The sequence below is a fragment of the Heptranchias perlo genome, chromosome 18, assembly GCF_035084215.1.
Source record: "Heptranchias perlo isolate sHepPer1 chromosome 18, sHepPer1.hap1, whole genome shotgun sequence".
Lineage (NCBI taxonomy): Eukaryota > Metazoa > Chordata > Chondrichthyes > Hexanchiformes > Hexanchidae > Heptranchias > Heptranchias perlo.
Genome location: NC_090342.1, coordinates 15917543 through 15931772, shown reverse-complemented (window position 1 = coordinate 15931772; position 14230 = coordinate 15917543). Strand labels below are relative to the sequence as shown.

The window sequence follows — 14230 nt, the reverse complement described above, 5'->3', positions numbered from 1 at the left end:
GGTGCAACCATTGCTAAGGATGGACAAGTGGCCAAGTCAGATTTCTTATGTTGGCTGGCTCCGTTTCATGAATTTAAAGAAATTCTTGTGCTGTTATAGTGAAAATAATAGAAATATTTCATTGTCATGGAGGATTGTGGATAAATGAAGCTGCCATTACTGTCGTCTGATGGAAACGGCCCAGCTGACAGCTCACATCAGCTGGCCCTGCTTCTCTCTTCAAAAAAATTCTCAAGTTTTCACAGCCACAGGACATTGGGGTAAAGGAAGCTGCCATTACTGTAGACTGAAGTCAATGAAAAATATTTTCTTTTCATAATTTTAATTCTGGTCCTGATGCAGATCCTCTCCAGCCAGGTCTAGGTAAATTCCATGTTGGAATACCACTCCCCCTATTGAAATGAATTGAGGGATTATGCAATCTAATGAGATTTACCAGTAAAGATGTTGATGAACACATGACTTCAATAGAACTGAATATCAAGCAGGGCGTATGACAGGTGGCCGAGCAATCACAGTGCAATATTGGGGTGCCTCAGAGTGAGGGACTTGGGGTCCCATCTGCTGTCTTTCATTTGCTGTGGTTCTGATCCCACTGAAATTTCCAAATGTCAACTGGAGGCCAAACATTCCCCACAAGAGAGAGAGGGGAAAATATCGGAAGTAGAGTCTCTACCTCCTTGTGGTTGGTTTCAGAGTGATGTTGGTGATGGCTTAGAAACTGATCACTTGACTTTCTCAGCCAGGGACGGTACGTGGCATGGTGGAACAAAGAAGGAGTGGAGGAGAAAATAATTTAAGAGTGGGGAGTTTCACCCTTAATTTAGAAAGGGAAACACAGTTATTTTGATTTTTGAGCAGAGTACTACTTGGATACAACACACTAAATAGGATTTAGTGGCAAGGTTGGACCAACACTGCCGACTAATTTTCTGTTCCCTCACTTAATTTGACATATTTGCTCAACATTATTCAATACTACAGAGAGTCTGTACTTACAGTGATTGGAGATTCTGCAAGTTCTGTAATGCCTCTTCAGGAACCTCCCTCAGCCAGTTGTTCTGCAACATGCTATTTATATGGAAAAAGAAAAAAGGGAACTGGTCAGAGCATAGAAATTTAAGTATCCCACAGTTCTGTGTTGTTCCCTCAAGTTACAATTCACAATAAAAACATTTTTTTTAAAGTTGCAGTTTAAATTACAGGTTTGGATTTTGATTCCAAAAGCACATAACCATAAAGATTAATTAATGGAAAATATTTCATTGGCAGACGTCACAAACAAAACCATTAACAGTGTTTTATGAGAATGAGAAGTTTTTGTTGAATTGTGTATATCTAACTTGTTTTTGTCTGTGAAGCAGTGACAGAGTGAATTCAGCAGCAAGTTAAAGCTTGCAATCTTGCTTTAAAGACTATGACAAACTTCACAGCAACTGGAAATCTCAGTCTGCTTATTTTTTCTCCCGTACAAAAACTAAACCTAGCTCTTAGAGGAATTCCTGAGAAAAATCTCGCGCATTTGCACCATCTATTGATATTATCTTGCAAAATAGCATTTTTGATTTCACTCACCAAAGCTGTCTTATTGCTGTATGTTTTTTCTCGTGCTCTGCTGAGAAATTTAACAAAGCACCAACACCAAAAGGTTTCTGGTATGAAATAAGTGAGACCAATGGTTGGTGGATTATTTATAAATACACATCTGTATTTACCACTGGTGCAAATCTTAACTTTTAATTTGCAGTAGAATGTCAGAACTGAACATAATTCAGACTAGAGAAAATTCGGAATTTTGTAAGCAGGCATTTAAGTTTTAAGTTGGGAGGAAGAATTTCTGCTTAAATACGGTATCAAGTTGAAGATTAGCAGGGGCCAGAAGTCATCAGACGAGTCGCATTCCCAATGTCACTCGTCCAAAGCTAAGGTAATGGCCCTGGTCTGTGAACTAATGTGAATTTTTAAGTTCTAAAGGCATTTGATAGGCAATGGTTAACATTCAATACTGACGTACATTTTACATCCCATCCCCACCATCACGCCAAACAGATCACAACCCCTCCTGCACAGCCACCACTGCGCTCCATCAGCAATCCTCACAGCCACTCATTCACCATCCTCGCCGTGCACGCAAGTACCCACCGTCCCTGACCCCACCCGAGCACTACCACACACCCCAATCCCCATGCAATGGGATGGGCACGTGGCCCATGCATCCTCCCATCCATCTGCGCCACGCTCAACCCAACCACACCGATGCTCGATGCGTCTCACGATGCAATACGCACCCACTCACACATCTGTGTTTTGCCTTCACAGGAGAAGAGGAGCAAGAACAACCGCGAAAGGGCACGCACCGGAGGTGGCCCGCCGCAAGTGGTGGAGCTCACCGATGCCGAGGTGGAGGCGCTCGACCTCGCCCGCACGCGACATTGCCTGTCGGTGGCTGATGGCGAGTGTGTCGCTGCCGAAACGGCCGGTAAGGGAAAGCTGACACTCAACACCCATGATCGCGAGTGACCGTATCATCACCTGCCATCAGGCGCACTGTCAAGTTGGTCCACATGCCTCAAAGTGCCCTCTGTTCTCTTGCAGGTCCATCTGTGTGTGAAGCGATCGAGGAGGGCGATTCCTCAGAGGACATGGCGGTCTCTGAGGGTGCATCGTCACATCAGAGCCAACCATCCACCAGCGCAGAGACACGCACCTCGGTGGGTCCCCCTCGCCAACTAGTTGGGGTAGCACTTGGTGAGTCACCGCGCACGAGTGAGCATGAGCAGACCCTGGTGGCAGGGGCAGCCGCGGAGGGTCTGCGACGGAGGGAGCACTCATCTCCAGGCTCTGCTCAGCCGGACCCAGATGCTGAACCCAGGGGGCCACCAGTGAAAAGGAGAGTCGTCGAGGGGCACCAGCTAATTGCTGAGGTACTGGGAGAGGTGCCGCGCGCATTGTCCACAATAGTGCAGGCGATGGAGGAGTCCAACTCCTGCATGCGGGCATTGGTGGCGCAGGCACAGGAGGGTACTGGCGACACAGTGTCGCGGGTAGGTGCGGGACTGTCTGCGGTGGAGGACAGGCTGGCCTCCCTCGAGCGTCATGCACAGCTCCAGATCGAGTCCTTGCAGGCCCTGACAACGTCTGTACGGATTCAGGGTGAGCAACATTCCGCCGCCATCAACAGGCTGACGGATACACTAGGGGTGGCCTTGCAAGGCCTCACACATGCCATCCAAACTGCCGTCCAGCAGGGTGGAAGGGGTGATGTGGGCCGAGGCCACGAGAGGGATGATGGTGACCGGGGACATGGAAGCGGGGACGCTTCTCAAGGCGCCCCCACGTCCCACCCGTCGCCCACCTCTCAACCAGTACCCGCAATGGTGCCTCCTCTCCAGGTGGCCGAGTCTGCCCCTGCCCCGGTGCAGGAGGAGCAGTCTGTGGAGGTGCCCTCAAGGGCACCGAAACCCAGGGGCCGTCCGCCAAAAGCATCTACCCGGTCAAGGCGAGAACACGAGCAACCTGCCACTACCTCTGCTGGAGCCACAGGGGTAGCACCACGTAGGGGTACCCGGAAAAGAAATGCAAAGGCGTTATAATCACAAAGGGAATACACCAGGGTGTCTATTAATTTGTACATTTTTTTTATATCATGTCACATTGGAGATATTAAATACTCTATTCTCACCACTCCTGCCACCTCTCGTCCATTCTTCCGCGGCCTGTGCAATAGGTGCGTTCCGTGGAGGCCATCATGACGGCGAACACCTGCTGCCGCCCATTGGGCACACTGCTGTGGGTGCAGGATTACTGGCAACACTCTTCAGTGGAGGGGGCTGGTATGGCCGCTCGCATGTGCAGGTGAGGAGATGTGAGCGCCTCGCAGTGTCTGACTCTAGGAGAACCGTTGACGTATGAGTGCCTCCCTGGCCCGGTGACCATCCCGGTGAGTCGTGGTTCGGCGCATGGGTCGTCCACTATCCTCTGGCACGTCCTCCTCCTCCTCCTCCTCCTCCTCCTCCGCCTCTGCCTCCTCCTCCTCCTCCTCCTCCTCCTCGCCCTCGCCTTCCTCAATGTGGGTGGCGGGTGTGGATGGGGCCTCCTCCAGCGGCACCCCTCTCTGTTGGGCCATGTTGTGCAGGGCACAGCAGACAACTATGATTCGTCCCACTCTGAATGGTGTGTATTGCAGTGCTCCCCCAGAACGATCAAGACACCTGAAGCGCATCTTGAGAAGCCCTATGGTCTGCTCAATTGTAGACCTGGTAGCAGTGTGGCTGTCATTGTACCGACGCTCCGGCTCGGTGATGGGGTTCCTCAGAGGTGTCATGAGCCACGTGTGTAGGGGATACCCCTTGTCGCCGAGGAGCCAGCCGTTGCCGGCGTTGGATGCCTGCAGGATGGGCGGGACGGCGGACTCCCTGAGGACGAAGGCATCGTGGCAGCTGCCGGGGTATCTGGCGCACACGTGTAGGAATCTCTGGCGGTGGTCACAGATGAGCTGGGCGTTCATGGAGTGATACCCCTTCCTGTTGATGAACAGCCCTGGCTCATGCGGAGGTGCCCGTATTGCGATGTGGGTGCAGTCGATTACACCCTGCACCCGTGGGAAGCCGGCCATGGCATGGAATCTAACCGCCCTCTCCATCTGGCTGCGCTCGTCCATGGCGAAGTTGATGTAGTGCGAGGCCCTGCGGAACAACCCATCGGTGACCTGCCTTATGCACTTGTGTGCAGAGGACTGACAGACCCCGGTGATGTCCCCGGTGGCACCCTGGAAGGAACTGGATGCGAAGAAGTTGAGGGCAGTGGTGACTTTGACGGCGACAGGTAGGAAGATGCTGCTTGGTCCATCAGGGAGCAGCTCGTCGTTAAGGAGGCTGCAGATGTCGGCGACTACCTGGCGATTGACTTTGAGCCGACGTATGCACTGCTCCTCGGAGAGGTCCATGAAGCTGAGCCTCGCTCTGTACACCCTGTGCGGAGGGTAGTGCCTCCTGTGACGCATCTCTCTCTGCGGTTGCCCTCCCTCCTGCTGTGCAGGTGGGTTTGCCACCGCACCGTGTTGGGGGGCCCCACGTCTCCGAGGCGGACGGCGTGGACTGCGAGGCTGCTGGGGCTGGTCATCCTGTTCGTCCTCCGACGATGTCAACGCACCACCCATCTGGCAGGTGTTGGTCTGAGGGGTGGTGCAGGGTAGGTGGGTGTTTCCTCGGACTGGGGCTGCGGTTTCGTGTCGGTCTGTCCTCTGGCTTGGCGGGGGGTGGTGGAGGGCAGGGGTTGCCCTATGTGACGCGGTGGCCTCCTGCGTGGGTGAGGGCTCTCCCCCGTGGAGCGCACCTTGGCACCTGCCACAGGCTGCTGGCTGCAACACGCCTGGTTGAGGAGGGACTGTTTCCCCCAGTGTGGGAAACTCACTGCCTTGAACCTAAAATCCCACACTTCCTCTTTTGACAGCTGCTTCAGCTCATTAACTGACCACAACAAGCAAGGTAAGTACTCTCAAGTGGAACCCCGCTGGCTTTAATTGCCTGCGGGTTTCCCACCAGCGGGGCTTGCGCGCGCAGCCCCGCACGTCAGCGCGGTACCCGGAAGTGGCCGAGATTTCGTCGCGATCCGGTCACGTGACCGGATATCGGGATTTTCGGGGCCACCCCGCTGGGAACCCGTCGGAAACACGATGCCAAAATCGAGCCCAAGATTGCAGGGGGGGAACTTATCTAAAATCAAAGGACACTTATTTCACAATCATTTTGCAATAAAACTCATCCCTCTGGACAGAATGATTAAACGGCCCATTTCTTCACACCATCTTTACACTCCACCCTGCACGCCAACAGGATTTGAGCAGCTAAGTGAGAGGCGAGTTGCAGTTGTATTGCTCTCTTATCACTGTAAAGTAGGCCTGTCAGAGCTCTGTGCATGCAGACTTAAAAGCACTTGGGGTCATCACTGGCCTCTGACTTTTCTACTGATTGAGAAGAGGGGACAGGATAGTTACTTCTTTTTAAATTAGTAAGAACAGAATGGTGATGCAAAATACTCCCCAGATGTCAGCCCCTGCTTAATGGTAGCATTTACTTCTGAGTCAGAAAGTTGTGTGTTCAAGCCCCACTCCAGAGACTGAAGCACTTAATCTATGCTGACATTTCAGTTCAGTACTAAGGGAGCGCTGCACTGTCGAAGGTACTGTCTTTCGGATGAGATGTTAAACCAAGGCTCATCTACCCTCTCAGGTGGATGTAAAAGAACCAATGGCACTATTCAAAGAAGAGCAGGGGAGTTCTTCCACTGTCCTGGCAAATATTTGTCCCTCAACCAACATCACGAAAACAGATTATCCAGTCATTTATCTTATTGCTGTTTTTGGGATGTTAATTGTATCCATGTGATTTATATCAATTAGTACTAATAGTATTCAGGTGATGGGTACCAATTGGGGGCTATCTTGTATCCATTTATAGGAGGGAGCTTATCTAGGGGGTGTATGATGTGTAAGGTTGATCTCTGTGAATAAAGGCTTGGAAGCAACTGAAGACCAGGCTCTAGTATTCTATCCTTCACCACCCCGCCATCCGACTTTTAACATAGTAGCAGAGAATGGTTGCCTAAAGGTGGAGGTTGGAAATTACGATTTTTTTTTCCATGGAACTTGAAAGCCTAGTGGCCATTGTGGAAAATGGCAGAAAGCAAGTTTAAATCGTCAAGGTACGATTTCTCTCCGATGTTGCGGAGTTTGAACCGTATGACCAGTGGAAGAATGAGGTTGATATGTGAACATGGGTTATTACTCGACCAAAGAGAAAACAAGGCATCATTTCCTGAATGAGGTAAAATCAGGAGTAAGGTATTTTCTGAGATGGATGCAAATCTTTTGGATAAAGATGAAGGTTTTACCTTTCTAATAGAATTTCTGGATCAAATCTACAAGAAAGATGACCTGTTAAGTGCCTATGAGGCCTGGTCAGCATTTGATAGATTTCGGAAAATGGACTGTCATTCATAGACTTTAGCAAATTGTACAAAAAGTTGACAAAGTTCACATTGGGAATCCTTGGATCGGTACTAGCGTTTAAATTACTAGAATGTGCTAAGGTGCCTCATGTTGATAGGCGACTGGTCCTAACTGGCGTCCAGTTCTCGGAAAAGGAGACTCTGTTGGATCAAATGTCTGCTGCCTTAAAGAAATTTCTGAGGAAACAATCATTCCCTTCAGCCTTCAAGGAACAAATGAGGCCTCCTGCTGTGACACAAAAAATGGAAGATTCGATGGTTACCAAGTTTCGAAATGTTCCCAATACTGCACGCAGGCACCAATCCAGGTTTCAAAATTATCAAGAGATGCAGGCGTCAATATGACGGAAGGATTAAAGACAGCCTGATTGGTGATGAAAGCAGGTACAGCAAATTTAGTGATATCAACAGAAGACAAAATTGGGACAGTAATAATGGGCGAATGAATTCCAGGAATGCCAAAAGAAAAATCAGGAGATGCTTTAGATGTGACTCCAAGTATCATTATGAGGCGAATTTCCCAGAGCGAAGACGCAGGATCTTTGAATTGACGCATGAAGAAAGTAGTTCTGAGGAAGAGGATGAAGATAATGATGAATCTGAACAGATTATACTGGTCGGATGGAGTTTTAATCCTGTGATGAATGTATTAGTCACAGATTCCGTTAATTGTGCAGTGTTAGTGCATGTACTTCAACACTATGCGGGGTAGATTGGTTAAAACGTTATCTTGATTCACTAAGTAGTGAGGATCGAAGTAAAGTTAAGGAATATAAAAATTGTACATGTTTGGAGATGACAACATCTTGAGATCACTCAAGATTGGTAATTCCATGTAAGGTAACTGGAGTAAGCCATTTTATAAGTACAGACGTAGTCTCTAGTGAGATACCTATATTTTGGGTAAAGCTTCCACGAAAAAGGCAAAAATGAAACTTGACATGGAACACAATGAGGCAATCATTTTTGGGAAATCGGTTGATCTGCAGTTTACCCAGTCAGGGCATTATTGTATCCCCTTAATAAAACTTGATGTTTCTCATCAGCATGTTAGGCAAGTATTAATGGCATCAGGCAATAATGATAAGAGAGGAAAAACGCAAATTGTCTTAAAGTTACATAGACAATTTGCTCACCCTGCTTGTCAACATTTAAAAGTCCTGCTAAAAGATGCAGGTGTAGTTGATGAGTATACGAGGCTAATAGAAGAGATTAGTGAGAACTGTGAAATCTGTAAGAAATATAGACGGATGCCCCCACGTCCTATTGTGAGTGTTCCATTGGCACGTGACTTTAAGGAGGTAGCTGCCATGGATCTAAAGGTATGGGACAAAGACAGAAATGTTTTCATTTTATTGACCTGGCTATGAGATTTAGTATTGCTACACTAATATATAGTAAGGAGAAGGTTATTCTAGATAAAATTACGGAAAAATGGAGAGAGACTGGACTTGGGACAGCATCAACGTTTTTGACCGATAATGAAGGTGAATTCGCTAACATGGAGTTCAGAGATATGTGTGAGAATATGAATATAATTGTCATGAATACAGCAGATGAGAGCCCTTTTAGCAATGGTCTTTGTGAAAGAAATCATGCTGTGATTGATAGCATGGTGCATGAAATTTTGGCTGCAAATTGTCAACTGCCCTAGCATGGGCAGAATTGGATAAACGAGTGGAGCGGACGAAAGTGAAGTACAAGTAGTTATAGGGAGTCCGGAAGTGAATCTCACGTCAGAAAATGATCACTAACTAGATATGAAAGAGGGAGATCTCACAGTAGTAGTCCTTACAGACATAGAAGTGGAAGTAGAAGACGTAGTTTAACTAGGTCAGATGATGAAACAAAGACCACAGAAAAGTTACGCTGCTGGAAAGATAATCTTAAAAATCTTTTTGGCTCTTTTGGCAACATAATCATGGGAGTGTAGGTCAATTGACATAAAAGCCACATTTCTGCAGGGCGATACTTTTCGGAGAGAAGTGTATTTGAAACTGCCTAAAGAGGCAGCAGATGCGGAAGGAAAACTATGGAAACTAAACAAATGCATCCATGGCCTGAATGATGTTTCCAGGGTATGGTATTTTTCGGTGAGATTTGTTTTGCTGACAATAGGTTGTGTTCAACTAAAATCAGATCCCACAATATTTTATTGGTACCATAATGGAAAACTTTCAGGCATCTTCATGATGCATTGTTGATCATTTCTTATGGGATGGTACTGTGGAATTTGAGAAATTCATCATTAATAAGATTAGAGTAGAATTTAAAACAGGCCTGTGGGGCTTTTAAATATATTGGTTTAGATATTAAGCAGAGTGGGTCTGGTATAACTTTAAATCAACAGTCCTATTTAGAGGGTGTTACTCCCATCCCGGTTAATCATACTAGTTCATCACAGAAAGGTGATATTATATCTAAAGAAGAGCCAGCGCAATTACGAAGCTTGATTGGTCAGTTGAACTTGTAGACATAGTGGATATGGGATTATATTTGACAAATATTTTGAATGACATCCTGTAGAATGGGAGTACTGAAGATAGTATACCCATTGAATGTTATGTAGACAATCATTCATTGTGGGATAATGTACGTTCTACGAAAGATGTGAGTGGGAAACAATTACGGATTGACCTTGCTAGCTTGAAACAAATGCTGGAGAGAAAGGAAACCTCTAAAAATTAAATGGGTGGATTCAAGCCATCAACTGTCGGATTGTTTTACTAAAAGAGGTACATGTACAAAGGAATTATTCGGGGTCCTGTAGAAGAGTCACCTCACAATGTAATGCTTTGAATAGTATAAGTTGTACAGAGTATGCAAGTTTTTAATTTTTGAGATTTTGTTTGTATTGTACATATAAAGTTTAATTTTTTAACATTTTATTTAAAGAGAGAGAAGGGAATCTGTTAATTGTATCCATGTGATTTATATCAATTAGTGTTAATTGTATTCAGGTGGTGGGTATCAATTGGGGACTCTCTAGTATCCACTTATAGGAGGGAACTTATCTAGGGAGTGCACGATGTGTAAGGTTGATCTGTGAATAAAGGCTTGGAAGCAACTGAAGACCAGGCTCTCGTATTTTATCCTTCACCACCTGGCTGTCCAACTTTTAACATGGGACCTTGTTGTGCTCAAAATGGCTGCCACGATTCCCTACATTGCAACAGTGCCTACACTTCAAAGATACTTCATTGACTGCGAAGTACTTTGGGACATCCTGAGGTTGTGAAAGGCTCGATATAAATGCAAGTTCTTTCTTTATTTAACAACAATTTTTAAATTAAAAGAATAGGCTATGCACATGTTACTGGCATGAACTGAAAATTATGTGAGATCCCTTATTGGAGGTGCTCACTTATGCCAATACAGGACTATGTTGACAACTTCATAATGCACTTTTGGCATCAGCAAGACCATAGTGGATTACTATTTCTACTGCAATCTTTGATACTCTAACTTGGGCAGTTTACTGACATTATAAGATGTTTAGAATCATAGTCATACTTTTGTTGGTGGCACTGTGGCAGGCCTCAAATTTTACTATATATGATTTGGACTCACTGTTTGCTTTAGACAATCAACAGCTAGATTGGAAAGTGCCAACCATTACACTCATCATCAACCTTGACTGAAAATTGAATCACAAATAAGAAATTTTCCAGCATCAATTGTTTGGAGGGACATTTTTTCCATTGCAGTTTAGAATTTATCATTGATTATTTAAAGTTATCGTACAGCAAATTCATTTTGGTAATCGTGGCATAAGTTAATCCTAAAAATATATTTTAATTTTGTTTTCTTGCATTCCTTCCCTGACCACAAATTATATTGTTTACTTTGACCACAGAGTTGGCGGCCTTGGCTATAATCGTGATGCATTTTGTTTCATAAACACCTTCTAGTGGGCTGAGATGATCAGGCAGCTATTATAAGCTATACCAAGATTCCTCCATCAACCGACTGGTCTTTGTGGATCTTTCTGTAGACAAATATTTGCTGCATTAACCTACATAACAACAGTTATTGCAATTCAAAGTAATGAATTGTATGTGACGCATTTTGGAATGTATCAGAGAGGTAATAAGGCACTATACAAACACAAGTCTCTTTTCTTCTCTCTGTTTTCTCTACTAAGAAGCTGTATTGAAAACTGACAAAGCTAAACTCACCTATGACTAGCAGCAATGGAAAGTGAACCCAATGATTAATTTAGCCAACGTTGTGATGGTTTTAACAGATCACACCAATACCTTGATCAGGATTATTTCCACCCAGGATTTCTCCGAGTTGCACAAAGTTTGAACGGTTCCCAAACTGCAGCCCACTTCACTACCCGATGCCTCTTTTGAACAATTCTCTTCACACCTTACCCCATTTCCTTTGCAGAAACTAAATACATTCTCTGTCAACAACCATTTGCTTGACAAAGACCTTTTTCTAAAATCTCTCTTGGGAGTATATGTACTAAACTTCTCTGTCCCTAGGCAATATGGATTACTTTTCATTCAGGCGAAACTAACACTTGCCTAATAGGCAGAGCAAAGATGATTAATGAACACGGCTCAAATTACATCATTTTCTCTCAGCTTCAAATAGCCTCTGTGGAAGAAAATACATTACATTACATGCTCTTTCACATTGAAATTTTGTGGCTATACAGTAATTTACTGCTTTATTACATAATGCCCTATTTAAATCTGAGATGGATAGCTTTTTGGCAACCAAAGGTATTAAGGGATATGGGCCAAAGGCAGGTATATGGAGTTAGATCACAGATCAGCCATGATCTTATCAAATGGCAGAGCAGGCACGAGGGGCTGAATGGCCTACTCCTGTTCCTATGTTTCTATGATCCCCATAACAGTTCCAAACATATATAATGAAATTAGAGATTTCCGATGTCTGAAAATATCCTAAGAAATAAAATTTCAGTTTGGTATCAATGTTGTGCTGTGCCACTTAGCAGAAACAGATTTTTAAACTTAAAACAATCTTTAATACATTTTTCCTAAGGTGATGGTCATTTGTGTGTGATATTTTCATCCATTTTTTACAAGGGCAATGTTCATGTAAGCCGTAATGTTATAGTTAACTAGCATTATAAATGACAGTGAACAAGCTGTAGAAGAGTAGGCACCTTATTCAATCACATTACAGAACTTAATATTAACCCTGAAAATATCAGTCAATAAAAATGAATGTTGCTTATCCAGTGTTTACCTCTGCAGAATTGTGTTTGAACTCTGGGCCCAGCTAGATGGACCAAAATGACTGATTTCTAGTCCTGTATTGTATATTCCTATGCAGCAGCAATCCAAATTTTACTTTCTGTGATGGTCAGAGATGTACATACTTTTTGGGATGCACAATTTATTTTGGTGAATAGTAAAATGGTAATGGGACACATATTCTTGCAGCTAAATCTTTTATGTAAGGCAGTAAAAACTGAGTTGGTTGTTAACAGTTTTTCAATGACTGCATTTAATTCAAGCAATGTGAATGCCTTAGGAACCTGAGCACAATTTTCTGCAGGGCTTAACATATTTGCTGCCTTTTTTGTTTAATGCTTCACTAAAATTCATTACCTAAACTACAAAAGTTTTCAAATAAAGGAAGAGTTTACTTACAGAACTTTAAGATTGTAAAGACCGGCAAATGCTCCCATGGGGATGTGTGTCAAGTCATTTCCTGCAAGACGCCTGCAGGGTGAAAGAATAATCAAACACATTTTTCTCATGTGGGATTCATTTAGAGGCTAAGAAATGCAACACAAATATACAAAAATAAGAATTTCTATAAAAAAGCCATACTGACTGCAGGGAACATTTACTGGGAAAATGTCACATTGATAGTTTCTAGCAGATAAAACAAAAAGTAAGGCATTATGCATTCACAAAATTGCATTTTATAATTTTATTAACTATTAAAGGAAATTAAAATCATAGAGCTTGCAATTTTAAGTTCTATAATGCAATTACAGAACTGGTTGAAACAAATTACATGATGATCAGTTAGTTAATGTACTTCCATCATTTATTAATATACATTGAACCCATCAACAGCTATAAAGTTTGATGGTTTTACAGCCATGGACATAAAGGAACTGCCGTCCATCGACATGACATGTAGCAATAGGTTTTTACATCAATATCTTCTTTATAGAATCATAGAAAGGTTACAGCACGGAAGGAGACCATTCAGCCCATTGAGTCCATGCCGGCTCTATGCAAGAGCAATCCTGCTAGTCCCACTCCCCCGCCCTATCCTCGTAGCGCTGCAATTTTTTTCCTTTCAAGAATTTATTCAGTTCCCTTTTGAAAGCCATGATTGAATCTGCCTCCACCACCCCCTCAGGCAGTGCATTCCAGATCATAACCACACGCTGTGTAAAAAAGTTTTTCCTCATATCACCTTTGGTTCTTTTGCCAGTTACCTTAAATCTATGTCCTCTGGTTCTTGACCCTTCTGCCAATGGGAAGAGTTTCTCACTACCTACTCTGCCTGGACCCTTCATGATTTTGAATACCTCTATCAAATCTCCTCTTAACCTTCTCTGTTCCAAGGAGAACAACCCCAGCTTCTCTAGTCTATCCACATAACTAAAGTCCCTCATCCCTGGAATCATTCTAGTAAATCTCTTCTGCACTCTCTCTAAGGCCTTCCCATCTTTCCTAAAGTGCAGTGCCCAGAACTGGACACAATACTCCAGTTGTGACTGAACCAGTGTGTTATAAAGGTTTATCATGACTTCCTTGCTTTTGTACTGTATGCCTTTATTTATAAAGCCCAGGATACTTTTTTAACTGCTTTCTCAACCCTGCCCTGCCACCTTCAACGATTTGTGTACATATACCCCCAGATCTCTCTGTTCCTGTACCCCTTTTAGAATTGGACCCTTTAGTTTATATTGCATCTCCTCATTTTCCTACCGAAATGTATCATCTCACATTTTTCTGCATTAAATTTCATCTGCCACGTGTCCACCCATGCCGCCAGCCTGTCCATATCCTCTTGAAGTCTATCACTATCCTCCTCACTGTTCACTACACTTCCAAGTTTTGTGTCATTTGCAAATTTGGAAATTGTGCTCTGTACACCCAAGTCCAAGTCATTAATATATATCAAGAAAAGCAGTGGTCCTAGTACCAACTGCTGGGGAACACCACTGTACACCTCCCTCCAGTCTGAACAACCACTGTTCACCATTGCTCTC

At 44.2% G+C, this 14230-nt stretch overlaps 1 protein-coding gene across 1 annotated transcript in view; it reads right to left on the bottom strand.

Annotated features, from left to right (window-relative positions):
* LOC137334620 (leucine-rich repeat-containing G-protein coupled receptor 5A-like) overlaps positions 1 to 14230 on the bottom strand; it is a 139109-nt gene that overhangs the window by 65593 nt on the left and 59286 nt on the right. Inside the window, exons 3-4 of the mRNA XM_067999438.1 lie at positions 12645 to 12716; positions 1000 to 1071 (exon numbers count right to left, since the gene is read on the bottom strand). Coding sequence (XP_067855539.1) covers positions 1000 to 1071; positions 12645 to 12716 — 144 coding nt within the window. The remainder of the gene's footprint in view (positions 1 to 999; positions 1072 to 12644; positions 12717 to 14230) is intronic.